At 33.3% G+C, this 17,605-nt stretch overlaps 1 protein-coding gene across 1 annotated transcript; it reads left to right on the top strand.

Annotated features, from left to right (window-relative positions):
- The first annotated feature begins 10,759 nt into the window (after positions 1–10,759).
- LOC129876915 (non-specific lipid-transfer protein 2-like) lies at positions 10,760–12,281 on the top strand. Its single transcript, XM_055952391.1, has 2 exons — positions 10,760–11,141; positions 11,897–12,281. Exons 1-2 carry the CDS (start codon positions 10,810–10,812, stop codon positions 11,904–11,906), a joined length of 342 nt encoding a protein of 113 aa, XP_055808366.1. The 5' UTR covers positions 10,760–10,809; the 3' UTR covers positions 11,907–12,281.
- Positions 12,282–17,605: the final 5,324 nt, after the last annotated feature.

The following is a 17,605-nucleotide window of genomic DNA, read 5'->3' as shown; positions in this document are numbered from 1 at the left end:
AGATTTTTGAAAGGAAGTCAAAAAGGAGGTGTTACATGAACCGTCCTTTTTGAAAAGTAAAAGCAAGAAATGGCAGCCAAAAAGGAAAAGGGAATGGAGGAAAAAGTTGGCAGACAGCTGTTTATGAGTTTTGATGAAACGCGTAAAATCCGTTTACGCGTTTTCATCCTCCTATAAATAGAGGGCTTCCTGCCCTCATTTAAATCATCCCAGAAAGAGAGAGTAAGAATACAAAGAGAGTTATACACCAAGATAAATATTTTTAGTCTTGAGTGTCCTTTTTAGTAGTTGTTCCTTTTACAAGAGAGAAGTGTTAATTATTGTTTTCTCCTTGTATTTGAGAGCTGTGTACTCCATATATTTTATAGTGAGATCCTTCTACCCCGTGGTTTTTTCCCTTCTATCATTTAGAGGGGTTTCCACGTAAAATTCTCGTGTCCAATTTATTTTCAATATTTTCATCATATCAAACTTTAGTTGTGGTGCTTCCTCCCCCAACAGTGGTATCAGAGCCCTCGGTTATTTTGTCTATTTTATGCGAAGGTACTATCTGTGAATACTAACTTTTCGTGAATAGTAAAATTCGGTGAATAGTACTATTCACGTGAATAGTAAATTTCGGTGACGGTACAGTTTGTCACGATTGTTCGCAAAAATATTCAGAAACGATCTAGAAGGGTGTGAAGCAAATAACAATGTCGAGTACAACAAAGTTTGACGTTGAAAAGTTCAATGGGACTAATTTCTCATTGTGGAAAATGAAAATAAAAGCGATATTGAGAAAAGACAATTGCTTAGCTGCAATTGAAGGCAGGCCCACAGACTTTGTTGATGACAGCAAGTGGAACGACATAGACAGCAACGCAGTTGCTGATCTACACTTGGCACTGGCTGATCAAGTGTTGTCTAGTGTAGCGGAAAAGCGGATGGCGAAGGAAATATGGGATACCCTTACAGGGTTGTATGAGGCCAAGTCTTTGCATAATAAAATCTTCTTAAAAAGAAGATTGTATACTCTTCGAATGGCAAAGTCCATGTCAGTTACTGAACACATCAATACTTTGAATACTCTATTTTCGCAACTTACAACAATGGGTTGCAAAATAGAGGGTACTGAACGTGCGGAGCTTCTACTTCAAAGTCTGCCTGACTCGTATGATCAAATCATCATCAACCTGACGAACAATACAGACAATCTAGTTTTCGATGAAATTGCAGCCGCTGTCTTGGAAGAAGAAAATAGGCGCAAAAATAAGGAAGACAGACAAGCAAGTTCGCAGCAAGCTGAAGCCTTGATGATGGTGAGAGGAAGACCAACGGAACGTAGCCCCAGTGGGAGTCACAATCATGGCAGATCTCAATCAAGAAGTAAGAAGAACATCAAGTGCTACAACTGTGGCAAGAAAGGGCACTTCAAGAAAAATTGTCGGTTCAAGAAGAAGAGTGAACACCCTGAGCCATCAAATGCTCAAGGGAATGTTGCATGTACCTCGGATGATGGCGATATTTTATGTAGTGAGGCAATATCAAATAATAAAGGCAGAAAACGTTTCGCTGATGTCTGGATCATGGACACAGGAGCAACATGGCACATGACTTCCAGGAGAGAATGGTTCCATCAATATAATCCTATCTCAGGAGGATCTGTGTTCATGGGAAACGATCATGCTTTGGATGTTATTGGTATTGGGTCCATCAAAATAAAGATGTATGATGGCACGGTTCGCACCATCCAGGAGGTACGACATGTAAAAGACTTGAAGAAGAATCTATTGTCTTTAGGACAACTAGATGATAATGGATGTTCATATAAGACTCATGGTGGAGTCATGAGAATATCCAAAGGAGCGCTTGTAGTAATGAAAGCGGAAAAACTTGCGGCAAATCTATATGTGCTTAAAGGTGAAACACACCAAGAAGGAGAAGCATCAACCGCGTCAGCAAGTTCATTTGAAGAATCAACGATGATGTGGCATCGTAAACTTGGCCATATGTCAGAACGAGGTTTGAAGATTCTTGCTGAGCAAAAACTTCTTCCAGGGCTCAAAAAGGTTTCACTACCCTTTTGTGAGCATTGTGTTACCAGTAAGCAAAATAGATTGAAGTTTAGCAGTTCCTCTACTAAAAGCAAGGAAATACTAGATCTGGTTCACTCTGATGTCTGGCAAGCACCGGTGGAGTCTCTAGGAGGAGCGAAATATTTCGTGTCATTTATCGACAATTACTCCAGGAGAAGTTGGGTGTATCCAATCAAGAGGAAGGCAGATGTTTTTTTAGTTTTCAAAGAATTCAAAGCGCGGGTGGAACTTGAATCTGAGAAAAAGATCAAGTGTTTGAGGACAGATAATGGAGGAGAATACACTGGTGATAAATTTAATAACTTCTGTAAACAAGAAGGTATTAAACGACAGTTCACGGTGGCATATACTCCACAACAAAATAGAGTAGTAGAGCGGATGAACAGAACCTTGTTGGAACGGACAAGGGCTATGTTGGCAACTGCAGGGTTGGAAAAACCATTCTGGGCAGAAGCAGTCAAAATCGCCTGTTATGTGATCAATCGGTCACCATCAACCGCAATTGATCTGAAAACGCCAATGGAGATGTGGACAGGAAAACCAGTTGATTATTCTCGCTTACATATATTCGGAAGTCCTGCTTATGTTATGTACAACACCCAAGAAAAATCAAAGTTGTATCCAAAATCCAGGGAATGCATTTTCTTAGGGTATGCTGATGGAGTCAAGGGGTATCGCTTGTGGGATCCCACAGCCCGCAAGGTGGTAATCAGCAGGGATGTTGTATTTGTTGAAAACAAGATACAAGCAAAAGAAGGTAGCACTTCAAAAGAAAAATCAGAGACTACTATAGTTGAAGTTGAAGAAATAGAAGAAGTTCCAGTTTCTTCTGAAGCAGCACCAGAGCAAGAAGAACAAGAGCAAGCTGAGATCGAAACTCCAGGAGTTCGACGGTCAACTAGGGAGAGAAGAGAACCAGCTTGGCACTCAGATTATTTTATGGAGAGTAATATTGCATACTGTCTACTAACAGAAGATGGAGAGCCTTCAACTTTTCACGAGGCTATGAAAGGCCAAGAATCATCTCTGTGGGTGGCAGCAATGCAAGAAGAAATTGAAGCTCTTCATAAAAATAAAACATGGGATCTTGTTCAATTACCACAAGGAAGGAAGGCCATTGGAAACAAATGGGTCTACAAGATCAAACGCAATGGTAATGACCAAGTGTAGAGGTATCGTGCAAGATGGGTGGTGAAAGGATTCGCTCAGAAAGAAGGTATCGACTTTAATGAGATATTTTCTCCAGTGGTTCGACTCATAACAATTCGAGTGGTCCTGGCGATGTGTGCTACATTTGACTTGTACTTGGAGCAGTTAGATGTCAAAACTGCATTTCTTCATGGAGAGCTTGAAGAAGAAATTTATATGCTCCAACCAGAAGGTTTTGAAGAACATGGAAAAGAGAACTTGGTTTGCAGGTTGAACAAATCTCTATACGGTCTCAAACAGGCACCGAGATGTTGGTATAAGAGATTTGATTCCTTCATTATAAGCCTTGGATACAACAGACATAGTTCAGATCCTTGTGTTTATTACAAGAGATTTGGTGATGAAGATTTTGTTATTTTGCTGTTGTATGTTGACGATATGTTGGTAGCAGGCCCCAACAAAGATCGTCTCACAAATTTAAAGGCACAGTTGGCTAGGGAGTTTGAAATGAAGGACTTGGGACCAGCAAACAAGATTCTAGGGATGCAAATTCACCGAGACAGAAATAATAGGAAGATTTGGCTTTCTCAAAAGAACTACTTAAAGAAAATCTTGAGACGCTTCAAGATGCAAGACTGTAAGTCAATTTCTACCCCACCTCCTATTAATTTCAAGTTATCCTCAAGTATGAGTCCTAGCAATGAAGCAGAGAGGATGGAGATGTCTCGAGTACCGTATGCATCAGCAGTGGGAAGTTTAATGTTTGCCATGGTATGTACAAGACCTGACATTGCACAAGCAGTGGGAGTGGTTAGTCGATACATGGCTAATCCTGGTAGAGAGCATTGGAATACTGTTAAGAGGATCCTAAGATACATCAAGGGTACCTCAGATGTTACAATGTGTTATGGAGGATCAGACTTTACTGTTAAAGGTTATGTTGATTCAGATTATACAGGTGATCTTGATAAAAGCAAGTCCACCACAGGTTATGTGTTTACTCTTGCTGGAGGAGCTGTAAGCTGGGTTTCAAAACTGCAGTCTATCGTGGCTACATCTACGACGGAAGCAGAATATGTAGCAGCTACACAAGCTAGCAAAGAGGCAATATGGATGCAGATGTTATTGGAGGAGCTCGGGCACAAACAAGAGAAGATTGGTTTGTTTTGTGACAGTCAGAGCGCTTTGCATCTTGCAAAGAATCCGGCATTTCATTCAAGGACAAAACACATACGAGTTCAGTATCACTTTGTTCGTGAGAAGGTGGAAGAAGGCAGTGTGGATATTCAGAAAATTCACACTAATAACAACCTGGCAGATATGTTTACGAAGCCGATCAACAGTAACAAATTCATATGGTGTCAATCTTCTATTGGCCTAGCAGAAACGTAACATTGCAGTAATTGGGTAGAAAGGATGGTGTGAAGACTTAATTGATTCTCAATTAAATCTTCAAGTGGGAGAATGAAAGGAAGTCAAAAAGGAGGTGCTACATGCACCGTCCTTTTTGAAAAGTAAAAGCAAGAAATGGCAGCCAAAAAGGAAAAAGGAATGGAGGAAAAAGTTGGCAGACAGCTGTTTATGAGTTTTGATGAAACGCGTAAAATCCGTTTACGCGTTTTCATCCTCCTATAAATAGAGGGCTTCCTGCCCTCATTTAAATCATCCCAGAAAGAGAGAGTAAGAATACAAAGAGAGTTATACACCAAGATAAATATTTTTAGTCTTGAGTGTCCTTCTTAGTAGTTGTTCCTTTTACAAGAGAGAAGTGTTAATTATTGTTTTTTCCTTGTATTTGAGAGCTGTGTACTCCATATATTTTATAGTGAGATCCTTCTACCCCGTGGTTTTTTCCCTTCTATCATTTAGAGGGGTTTCCACGTAAAATTCTCGTGTCCAATTTATTTTCAATATTTTCATCATATCAAACTTTAGTTGTGGTGCTTCCTCCCCCAACAATTTTCTATGGGAAGACACTAATAAATCTCATAAATTATACCGTATGAAGTGTCCAAAAGTCACTCTTCCGAAACCTCTTGATGACCTTGGTATCAAAGATTTTGCTAAACATAGCAAATGTATGCTTGTAAAATGGCATTAGAGGTTTATTCAAATGTTGGTTTGTGAAAAAAGGTAATTGTGGCTAAGCATGATTGTAATACTCAATGGTGTACAAAACAATCCACGCTTTCCTATGAAACTGGATTAAGAAGTACCATTGAATTCTTCTCGAAGACAAGAAATTGAATTAAATTCTTTAGAGTTCACTCCAGTGAAAAGAACTTCAATCTTAAACTATCATCTAAATGATTGTGATGTAGGAGAGCATACCTCCAACAAGGTCATTGTCAACTTGAGAATCATATTTTTCCTCAAGTAGATTTTTATGGAGACATATGTCGTTTTAATCCTAAATGGTTTAAAGAAGATCATGATTGATTGGAATATAGTGTAAGTAACGATGCAACATATTTTTTGAATTGGTATTTGTTAAAGATGATAACATTCATCAAGGTGGAGGTGAAGTATTTTCTACAATAGGTTTTAAGAGTTGGAATAAGAAGAGAAGTTTTAACAAAATTGGTGGGCCGAATAGCACCAAAATTAATGGGCCGAAAATTGAAACGCTTTTAAAAGTTTTGAATTTGAAAATTGAGTTTTGTGAAGTTATTTATTGGATTGGATGTTGGAAATGAATGAAAAATACCCTTTAAAGTTTATATCTCAATTTTGAGAGAATTTGGTAAAGATTAGAGATGATTTTGGTTGAAATTTCAGATTGAAATTTGAAAAGGACGACATAAATAATTTGTATATAAGTTATATGTTTTGACCGAAAATGTATACAACAAAAAATTCGTATTCAAGTTGTTTATAAGTTTTATGTTTTAACCGGATTCTGTCTAACAAAAATGGTATCTACAAGTCGTATGTTTTGACAAAATTGTATATATTTTATATAAAAACAATAATCTCTAATTCTTGAAAATCCAAAAATCAAGCTAAAACGGATAAATATTATCCTATTTGTATACCTTTAAGAAGAAAATCCAACAAAAGAATTGAAATTATCAAAATTAAATGACCCCAAAAGGAACTTTGAAAAATCCAACCGACTTTGATTTTGATTTTCATTATATATAATCTTCTAAAATTTTGGAAGTAAGAAATTCAAATCGAAATTTTCATAGTCCAATTTCAACTGTCCATTGTTTGCACCCAGTGGACCTAAAAATCACATTGAGTGAAGTCTCGTGGGTATGTAAAATCTAAAATGTGTAAACATGGCATGTTCATAGCTGCCTTCACATTAATTTTTCTATTTCAATGGCCTTGTACATGTGTGACACATGATGTGTCGTATTTCATATTCTTTCCCAAGAAAATTGTGCATTTGTATCGATCAATGGTGTTAAAGTGAAATAACGTCCCAGTAGCTAATTTATTTTTGAACAAGAATTTCATGATTTTGAGCATAATTAGGATTATCTTTATCCGTAAATTGGTGAATTTGATCGCGCTTTATGTGATCGTTAAACAATTAAATTTTTTCTTCGATCAATTTTATATTTACTTTATTGTGTAATCATAGTATTATCACTTATTTTAATAATATTATGAAGATAATTTTCAGACAATGAAAGAAAATAAAGCTTAACAAAATTTAACATCTATTAAAAAGTATATTCTTTATCTAAAATATAGTCCTTAATGATAACATTATTTTATTTCTAATGCACATGAAGTTGAACATTTAATTTGTTTTATACTTTGGTGTACTTTTTTTCAGGTTGTCTAAGAAATACTTCACAATATAAAATAACAGTAAAATACCAAACAATATATCAGCAAGTGAAACTTAAATTTTTTAAAAAATATTAAAAAATTACATAATAATGTTTTGATAGAATTTTTTGTCACTATAAAATGAGACGTACTGAACCTTTTTAATATCTTTATATCTTCTTACTTAGTAGAAGAATCGACATTAAATTCTATTTTATCTCAATTTGTAGCGCCATAGTTTAAGAACAAACTGGATTCTAAATCAGTACAAAAGGTTCATTGAAAAATGAGAGAAAACATGTTAGTAGAATGAAAGTTAAAATCAATAAGAAAAGCATTTCTAGGATTAAAAATATTGAAATATGTGATAACAATTATATTAAAAGACATTTAAAAAAGAGTGTTGGTCTGTTTTGTTTTTACCTTCTTAGTAAAATCGACGTCAAATTCATCAAGTAAATAATTAAAATTTCCTTCCAAAAATGTGTCACCTTCTTCCCAATTAATTAAGAACACAAAAACATTATTGAAAAATAATTTTAAAAAAAGTCAATAGAATGAATCAAAATGAAAAACAAATTCAGGATAAAAAGAATTGAAATATACTAGTAAAAATTAAAAGAGAGAATTGATCACTTTCTCTTTTACCTTTTTAGTAAATATCAGTGTCAAAAATCAAAATCATCAATAAATAGTTAAAATTCTCTTTTTAATCTGTTGCCTACTCACCAATTATTAGGCAAGAACCTATTTTTCTAATTATTCTAATATGCATGTGTTATTTTCCACTTGTAACCAAATGTCTGATTAAGGGCTTTAACTATCACATTAGAAGTTGGAACCTTTTCCATCATAATTTAAAGGATTTAATGTCTGATTATTACCAAAATTGTTACTCTTTAAGTTTTAATTTTCTTTTCTCTCATCGGTTTCTCCTCCTCCTTCCTTAGCATGATATCTATGGTCATGCATATACATATTGTGTTTATTCATTTTGAATCATGCTTGATCATTAAAAACTGACAATTAATAAGAGTATTTTATCATAATACTTATATTAATTTGGTTTTGCAAAAATAATTTGAAGAATAATTAATTAATATTGATGGTAAAATATGAAAATTATAATTATATCTTTCTGATATGTTAAAACTAACCAATAAAAATAAATATTTGTTTTTAAAATACTGAACAAGTAAAATGAACCGATGGAGTATTTAGTAGGGATGATTACAGTAGATGGTCATTGGTCATTTTAATTAACAAAAAAAGGGTCATTTGGTGTATATTCATGTATACTCAATGTATATTTCATGTATAAAATGTATTAAAATATATATTCAGTGTATAACTCATGTATAGGTAATCTATATTGTATAGTTAGTATATATTTTTTATGGCTTTTGGTAAGCTATATTATATAGTCACTATATATTTTCTATGATTTTTTACTATTTTTTATGTAAATAAAATATGAATATATTTATTATATATATTTGAAATTGTTCCTATTTAATAAGTATCACTACAAAGATTAAACATTGATTGACGTACCCTTGTGAATTAATCCATTTCCTTTCAATTTGTTTTTCTTTTCTTATTTAGTGGATCGGAGTTGGGATTTTGGCCTAATCCACGTGTTTTGGTTTGGATAATTATTATATTAATAATTTCTACCTAACAAATATTGACAACTTGAATTTAGGCCACGGCCATGAGAAATTTGATCACTGTTAGATTAAGGGTGTGTTCGGCATGTAGAATTTTTTATTTTTTATTTTTTCATGTTTGATTAGTCAAAATTTAAAATTTTAGAAAATATTTTTTTGATAACAAGTTTCATAAAAAAAAATGAGAAAAATAATGTTCCTAATGAAAGTATGAAAAACAAGTTCTATAAGTAGCATTATATTCGATATTAATTTTGTTCCCCCTATGCCCTCCAACACACCTCATCTTCTCCGACACCCCTATAGTCCCCTTCCCATACACCTTCCATAATATTTATCTAAATTTTAAATTTTTTTAGAATAAATAAAAAATTCACTTATTTTTCGGAATAATATTTTCTTTACCAAACTCACCATAAGAATAACTTCAATCTAAAATCGTAGAGCAATTGTTAAGAGTAGGCGAGGTCCCGGGGATATAATAAATACAATTTGAAGCCTTCACACAAATAACGAGGAACTAAAGTTTATAGATAGTATTAATAAGGCAAAGTTTACATATATTTTATTTTATTTAGATTTTATTTATAAGATTATACTGAATATATTATTGATACTGATTAATCTAGATTTAAGATAAAAATGAATGAATTCTAAAGCGACTTGATTATTATTATTTTTTTAAAAAGCCCCAATATTGTAGTAGCTACCGAGAGAAGACTAATGTAAAAAGGGTTATCAGCATTTGGCTTTGATTTGTTGAGAGAATTTGAGTATCCAATTCAAAATCGTCTTAAAGCAATGAATAAAATTCTTGATGAGATTGATATTGATGATATATAGTGACAATCTTAATGCTAAATTGATCATGATCATAATATAGAGTTAAAACGGCTAATTAGAATAAATGAACTAACAGTGGATATGATGTCATACACCCAAAAAAGCACCTCAAATTATTGATTAATCGTCAAATATAACTTAGAACCAATTTAATTCAGTATATAATGAATCACAACCTTATAGATGCCTTTTGAAACTCTTATATATTTAGTACTGTATATTTTCTATCAAGTTCTAGATATATTGATTTCATAGGCTGAAATTAAAGATGAATTGCGTTGGAGAATACCAGTAATATTCCACGTCAACCTAATTTGCAACTTCTTAATTGGTATCACTTTGCTATAATTAAGTTAACTCCACAAGTAAAATAAATATAGCTCAGCACTTAGAAACATTTGTAGTGAGTCTTTTCAAATCTCTTGAATATTTGAAAATATCTAGTTTAGTTTGCATGAGAATTTAATACCCCCTTCGTCCCTTTACGTGAAGATGTTATTATTTGGAGAGTCAAATATATTTTTTTGTTATAATTTTTTAATTTTAAAATAAAACTATTTTGAATCATCAATTATGTTGGCTTGTATTAATTTTTATGTAATTTTTAAATGTGTAAATTTTATTTAAAAAAATTTATACCTAAATTCATAATCAAAATATTTGCACCATTTTCGTGAAATAGAGCTATGTTCTTTTCTAACCGCAATAATAATACTCCCTCTATTTTATATTATTTAGCCTCTGTTGATCTAATGCGCTCTCTAAGAAATTTTTAATTAGATGTGTCTTTTACCACATAAATCTTATTAATGATCCTTTCAAACTCTAAATTTGACTATTGCACTACAACAAAAGAGACACAGGTAATAATTTTTTCTTTTAACGTCAATATGTATTTCAACCACAAAAGCATGTAGCGATAATTGAGTTAATGTCATTGCATCCAAAGTCTCTAAAATCTAAGTGCCACAAAATTCTTTATTTGTTACAGTGCTACTGCCTTGTGTAGTTATTTAATACTAAGGTAAAAAATTCTTTTGATTTGCTAAAATGAACAAGTAATAAAATAAAATATTTATTTTTAATATAGTTGTCAAGTAAAATGACACGGAGTGAGTATATTTATGTAATTATGTACCCAAAAAAAAAGAACATTGAATTTAATGACCCAACTGCCAACTAATTCTCCCACTCTATAAAAAACCATCAAAAGTACCCAACACGAGCAAAAAACATTTGTTTCTCTAATATTGTTAATTAACTTTATATCTTCTCTAAAAAAAATGGTTGGGAAAATTGCATGTTTGGTGGTTTTGTGCATGGTGATGGTTGCACCCTATGCATCAGAGGCATTTACTTGTGGTCAAGTTCAGGCTGGTGTGGTTAACTGTCTCCCTTATTTGCAGAATCGTGGTCCTGTGGGTCTTTGTTGTAATGTTGTTAAAGGTTTGGTGAATTCTGCTAAGACTACACAGGATCGTAGGACTGCATGCTCTTGCCTGAAATCAGCTGCTACTACTATAAAGGGCATTGACATGGGCAAAGCTGCTGCTCTTCCTGGGATTTGTGGTGTCAAAAGTCCATTCAAGATTAGCCTCTCCACTGACTGCACCAAGTACGTTAATTTTAATATTTGTATTTTTTCTGTTCCAATTTATGTGGTGGTGTTTTGATTGAATGTGTACTATGTTAAAAACAAAAGAAATTCGAAAGGTGTTATCTAAATTAAAACAAGTTATAATTATTTTATGTGGTGTAAATGTAAATAATCTCATTAAGAAGTTTAAAGTTAAACTGTTTCTAAATAGGGCAGCCCGGTGCACTAAAGCTCCCGCTATGCGCGGGGTCCGGGGGAAACTGTTTCTAAATAAGGAAGTATAATATTTTGATTCTTGCAGTATTTGATTGGATATTGAGTTTAACAAAGAAATTTGTGATCTAAAATAAGCCTTAAATATTTACATAATTATAAATTATCTTAAAATTTTAAAGTTAATTATTTTCAAATATAAAAAGGTAATTTTATTTTGAAATAAACCAAAAAACAAACAAACATGTCTAATATGTTTAGAATTGGTGCTAGCTCTCATTGTTAAAGTAAATTAGATAATGGAGTAACACCAACAGTAGTAAATTTGAAACTTTAGATCTCAATGCTTGCTATATATATATTTTTTTCGATACAATCAAATTCAATTGGCTATAAAAGGATAAGAGAAAGTTGCTCAATCAGATGGTAAATACCCTCTATCTTAAATTCTAAAATTATAGATTCGAGTCATCAAAATTGAATATAAAAGAGAAGATTAGTATAAATATTGCCAATAAATTTGTTGGTTAATGTTCGTTTAATCTAATATTGCGATGCAGGGTCCAGTGAAATTGGTGTTAGTGCTATCGTGTTGGCGAAGAATAAAGATGCATATGGATCGAGTTTGATCATGCTTAATTATATTAAGGGTCATGTCTTGTTGTCTCTTCTTTTTTTTTTCGGATAGTCAAGTCTGTAATAAAACATTGATATTACGGCTTTAGCCTTAACGCCTCTTTCACAATTTGGTCTTCCTAAGAATGATCTTGTTCTCACTATTTGTAACCAAAACATCTAAGGATTAACTCTTAATTCAATTCTATTGCACGAGACAAGAATGAAAGAAGGAAGACTTTCTAATATCCCTCTACTTTCTTCCGTTTATATGTATGCTCGACAACATAAATATTCATTAAAGATTGATTAAGAATATCTATAAATGTTCCAAAATATCTATTGATCAAAAGTTGTGTTAAATTGAAAAGGTTGGGTTATCACCTATGTCTAGCGCATTTTTTCCTAGATCATCTTATCAAAATATTTTAGGCGAGTCATTAACCCGATCATTTATAGGAAAACTTACATAAATATACAATATTAAGAAAATATTTATCATCTATAGCAATATTTTTTTTTCATTGAACACTTATAATACATTTATAATACAGTTTTAATACATATTGCAGAGAACTATTTATAAAACATAAATAATACAAGTTTTATAGATAAATAATACATTTATCACATACTTTAATAGACTTATAATACATTATGTCAGTTTCTTACTACACAAACATAATATATATTTTAAAACACTTATAATACATTTATATTGTATACATAATTCACTTTTAATACAAGTGTAGATTTATCATAATATTGTTATGTATTGCTATAAATTGTAATAAATAAAAAATATCGCTAAAATCAATAATTAATTTTTAAAAAATACTCAATTAAGTAATTTTTCCTCATTTATATACTAATATACTTTATTTTAAACTGTTCAAATCCAACTCAAATTACGCATTTGCCGCTCCTAAATTCCAGGGTCGGCCCAATGGTAAAGCAGCCCAAGCAACTGCTTTAGGCCTCACCATTGTGGAGGCCCTAAAATTTTCTTGCAGCAGTACAATTTTTATGGGAACTTACATAAATATACTATATTAAAAAAATATTTATCATTTATAATAATAATATTTGTTTTTACTAGAAAGTTATATTACATTTATAATACAGTTTTAATATATATTACCGAAAATAATTTATAAAATTCATATAATACAAGTCTTATTCATGAATAATATATTTATCACATACTTTAATACACTTATAATAATTGTGTCAATTTCTTATCAAACAAGCATAATATATTTTAAAATATTTTTAATACATTTATATTGCATGCACAATTTACTTTTAATAATGACAGATATATCATAATATTATTATGTATTACTATAGTTGGTAATAAATAAAAAGTATCGTTAAAATCAATAATTATTTATTAAAAAGTATTCACCCAAATAATTTTTTCAACTTTTTTTTAAAAAAAGAAGGAGGAATGATGAGACCTTTGAAATAAATTGAAAAGTAAAATTTGTTATAAAATAAACGAATTTAGCAAATTAATAAGAAAGAGAGATAATAAGAGAAAGAGAGAGAGTTTTCAGAATTCTATCTTCTTGTTGTATAATTGCAGTGGCTATTTATAGCCACTGCGAATGAAAGAAGTATACAAGTTGGGGGAGGGGACAAAATTTGGTGGAGGAAAAAGGAGAAGGAAAATGAGGAGAAAAGAAAGAAAAAGTAAAAGGGGAAAGGGACGTCCACAAAATGGACATCCACTTTCATAACACTCCTCCTTGTATGTCCACGTGTAGTGTGCCCCATTAATTTTTTTACAAGAAACAATATACATAGTTATCATGAACACTCATAGATCTTGTGCCTCATCAAAACCTTACTAGGAAAAACCCACTAGAAAAAAGCCTAGTGAAGGTAAAAGAGTACACACATCTGGTAATACGTCTTGAGTACTGCCTCATTAAAAACCTTATCAGAAAAACCCAGTGGAACAAAACCTTGGTTAAGAAAAAAAGAGTACAACGCGTAATTTACTCTTGATGAAAACTTTATTTGATATTTTGGAGACGGTGCATTCTAACCTTACACCTTAGCTTCTCAAAAGTTGATGTTGGTAATGTCTTTGTGAATAAATCTGCAATATTATCACTCGAACGAACTTGTTGTACATCAATATCACCATTCTTCTGGAGATCATGTGTGAAGAATAATTTTGGTGAATTATGTTTTGTTCTGTCTCGTTTTATGAAGCCACATTTCAATTGAGTTATGTATGCGACATTGTTTTCGAATATAATTGTGGGTACTTTGACTTTATTTTCCAGGCAGCACCTTTCTTTAATGAACTGTATCACTGATCTCAATCATACACATTTTCTACTTACTTCATGAATTGGTATTATTTCAGCATGATTTGAAGAAGTAGTAACAATAGACTATTTTATAAATCGTCATGATATAGTAGTTCCTCCGTGTGTAAATAGATAACCTGTCTGAGATCAAGTTTTATGTGGGTCTAATAAATAACCTACATCTACATAACCAATAAGGTCTGCACAATCTTTTTTATTATAAAACAAACCCATATCTGTCACGCCCCGGAAAGGTATCCTAGACGTGGCCGGCACTCGAAAGCCATTTTTGGCCTTCAAGCGAACCACTTGATCCAGTCACACTCTCATTCATTCACAATCAATCGGCGGAAGACTCTATTATAAGAATACTATTCATAATTTAGGGCCAAAGGCCAAATAAATACCCAATCAATAACTAACTAGAATAAAATTAGTCAAAACGGACAATTCACCACTTCCACACTCTAGTCTATGAAGCCTCTATCAACAATTCAGGAGGTTCCAATGACAAGTCCATGGCTATCAACAATCAAAATAAAGGGAACAAAATAAAGCTATAAATAAAATTTCGGTATCCTCCGGAAATTGGGAGGACTCACCAACAAGCTGGAGGTGGGGAAATCTTCAACGGTGCGTCGGTTGATGATCTCTAGTACCTGTCTCTGCATCATGAACTGATGCATGCCAAATGACGTCAGTACATGGAATGTACGAGTATGTAAAATGGCCGAATGAAACAACATCAGAAAGAATCAAACCAATTCAGAATCTCAACTTAGAAAGAAGAGCAACTCAATCAAGTGTCCTAAGTCTAGACAAGAATATGGTTTAGACGGGACCATTCACATACAATTCAACTAAATCCGACTCAGAGTACTATCAAGACCTATATGGGAGTTTTTCTTATCCGACAACCATCACTTATGAGCCAGTGACAGTACAACAAACCAATGTTATTGTCGTGTCCGTTCATACTTTGCCAGGATATGAACGAATCAACCAATCATGGATCCAATCCAACCAAGTCCTATAATGTCAGGACAATTTTTTTTGGGGAAGCATCCAACTTTAACGGTTCTATCCCTTCCTACGTTTGGCGACGTAGTTATTGAATTTGAGTTATTACTTACTCTTACCCAATTCGGTGCTCGATACTCCTCCCAAGACTCAATGCTCATAAAACTCCATCCAATCAACTCAGTCAAATCATATCGACAAGTCTCATTTACAACCTTGTCAACTCATCAACTCTATCACAATCAAATCTCTCCTAATCAAACTATCCGATCAATCCCAATCATATCTTTCAAGAATAGATTAAATATACATTTATAATAACATACAAACCTATCCAATCGTGCCTCTATTCAATTAACAAATCTTTTGGGACTCATCACAACTCCAAGGTTTTAAATCAACAATGCAAGATAGGTAACATGTTTAAGAAAATTAACATTCCTTATCATAATCAACATAGTTAAGAAATTAACAATATATGTTCGATCTCTCATCTCAGTCAACTCATACCAACATGTAGCACATCACTTTATTGACTCCACAACATCAATATAATAAAAGTTAGATTACTAGATGAAAAGGACTTATTTGGACCTAACTCTATCAATAAACTTCATTCTTATGAACAATCAATCTCAAAGAAGATGTAGGGAACATGGGCGGACTCAACACATGCTTTGAGTAGCCTTACATACCTTGGTGAAGACTTTGAAGAAACCTTGATGTTAGGTCTTCAATGTAAGGCTTGAACCTTTTAAGTTCTTGAAGGCAATCCTTGTTAGAGAAAGATTTGAAGGAGAAGAGAGGGAATTTATAGGGATTTTTAGAGAGAGAGAGAGGAACTGAAAATGGTCCAAAAACGTCCAAGGCTAGTGTGTATATATAATTTGGAAAATGCCCAATTTGCCCTTTCTTCGAAAATCTGGAAAAAGGGGCTAAAACACTCCTAGCGTGATAGTGGCCCATCACGCCACTATGGCGCCAAGTCGAATATAGGCTTAAAACCTGCACACCTAATAGTGGCGCATCGCGCCAAGGACCAAACTACTAAGGCTGTTTTATGGCGCGATAGTGGCGTGTCGCGCCCTTACAGCGCCAAGCCTATATATTTTCTAGGTTCTGGAAAATAGGCTTAAAAACCCTACACATCTCGTAATGGCGCACCGCGCCAGGGACCAAACTACTGAGGCTTGTTCCTGACGCGATAGTGGCGCGTCGCGCCACTGCGGCGCCAAGCCTAGGTTTCCAGCGGTTACCACCCAGGCATGAAATTCCTACAGTACTAGTCTGTCTTAGGATAGTTATAATTTTTGACCCCAAACTCTAAAAATTACAATCTTGGCGGCGTTGGAAAGAACACTCGAAGACCTTTAATTTAATAGTTAATGGGCCATCCATATCGCCATATTCCAAGAGATATGGTCGTTAGAAGTTGACCCCTTATACGAACTCATTCTAAAACTTAGCCAAGACGAATTCTTTGGACTTAGCTAGGTATTAGGGATTCTTTATGACCCCATATCACCTCTAACGCTCCTCAATTACTTAGGAACTCATCCTAACTCCTGCATACACTTCACAATAGTCGAGTTCGATCCTACACGTATACGAAGAAGGGTCCGAATCTTAGTAAATAATTTTTTTTTTTTTGGGGGGGGGGTTACAATATCAATGGTATCTTTTAGGTATCGCAAAATATATTTGATACCGTTCCAATGCCTTCGCATTGAGGATGAACTATACCTTGCTAAAATTAACAAAAAATGTTATATCAGGCCTGGTTGCGTTAGCAAGGTACATGAGTGCACCAATAGCACTGAGATATAGTACTTCAGCACCAAGAAGTTCTCCATCCTCTTATGGAGGTCGAAATTGATCTTTTTCCACTTCAAGTGATCGAACAACCATTTGAGTACTTAATGGATGTGCTTTGTCCATGTAAAATTGTTTTAAGATTTTCTCAGTGTAGGCAGATTGGTGGACAAAGACCTCGTCTTCTAAATGTTCAATTTGCAGACCTAGACAAAGTTTTGTCTTTCCAATGTCTTTCATCTCAAATTCTTTCTTTAGATATTCAATCGGCTTTTGGACCTTTTCAGGGGTTCTAATTAGATTTATGTCATCAACATAAATGGCGAGTTTAACAAACTCTCATTCCATTTTCTTAATAAAAACACATAGACAAATAACATCATTTATATAATCTTCATTTATCAAGTACTCACTAAGACGATTATACCACATACACCCTAATTATTTCAGACCATATAATGATCTTTGCAGTTTCATTGAGTACATCTCCCGAGACTT

Source organism: Solanum dulcamara, chromosome 12 (genome assembly GCF_947179165.1).
Source record: "Solanum dulcamara chromosome 12, daSolDulc1.2, whole genome shotgun sequence".
Lineage (NCBI taxonomy): Eukaryota > Viridiplantae > Streptophyta > Magnoliopsida > Solanales > Solanaceae > Solanum > Solanum dulcamara.
The sequence above is the reverse complement of the archived record's forward strand: the minus strand, read 5'-3'. Positions and strand labels throughout refer to the sequence as shown.

Bases quoted from the DNA above. Each gene is read 5' to 3' on its own strand.
- LOC129876915 (XM_055952391.1), top strand. From the start codon at position 10,810: ATGGTTGGGAAAATTGCATGTTTGGTGGTTTTGTGCATGGTGATGGTT.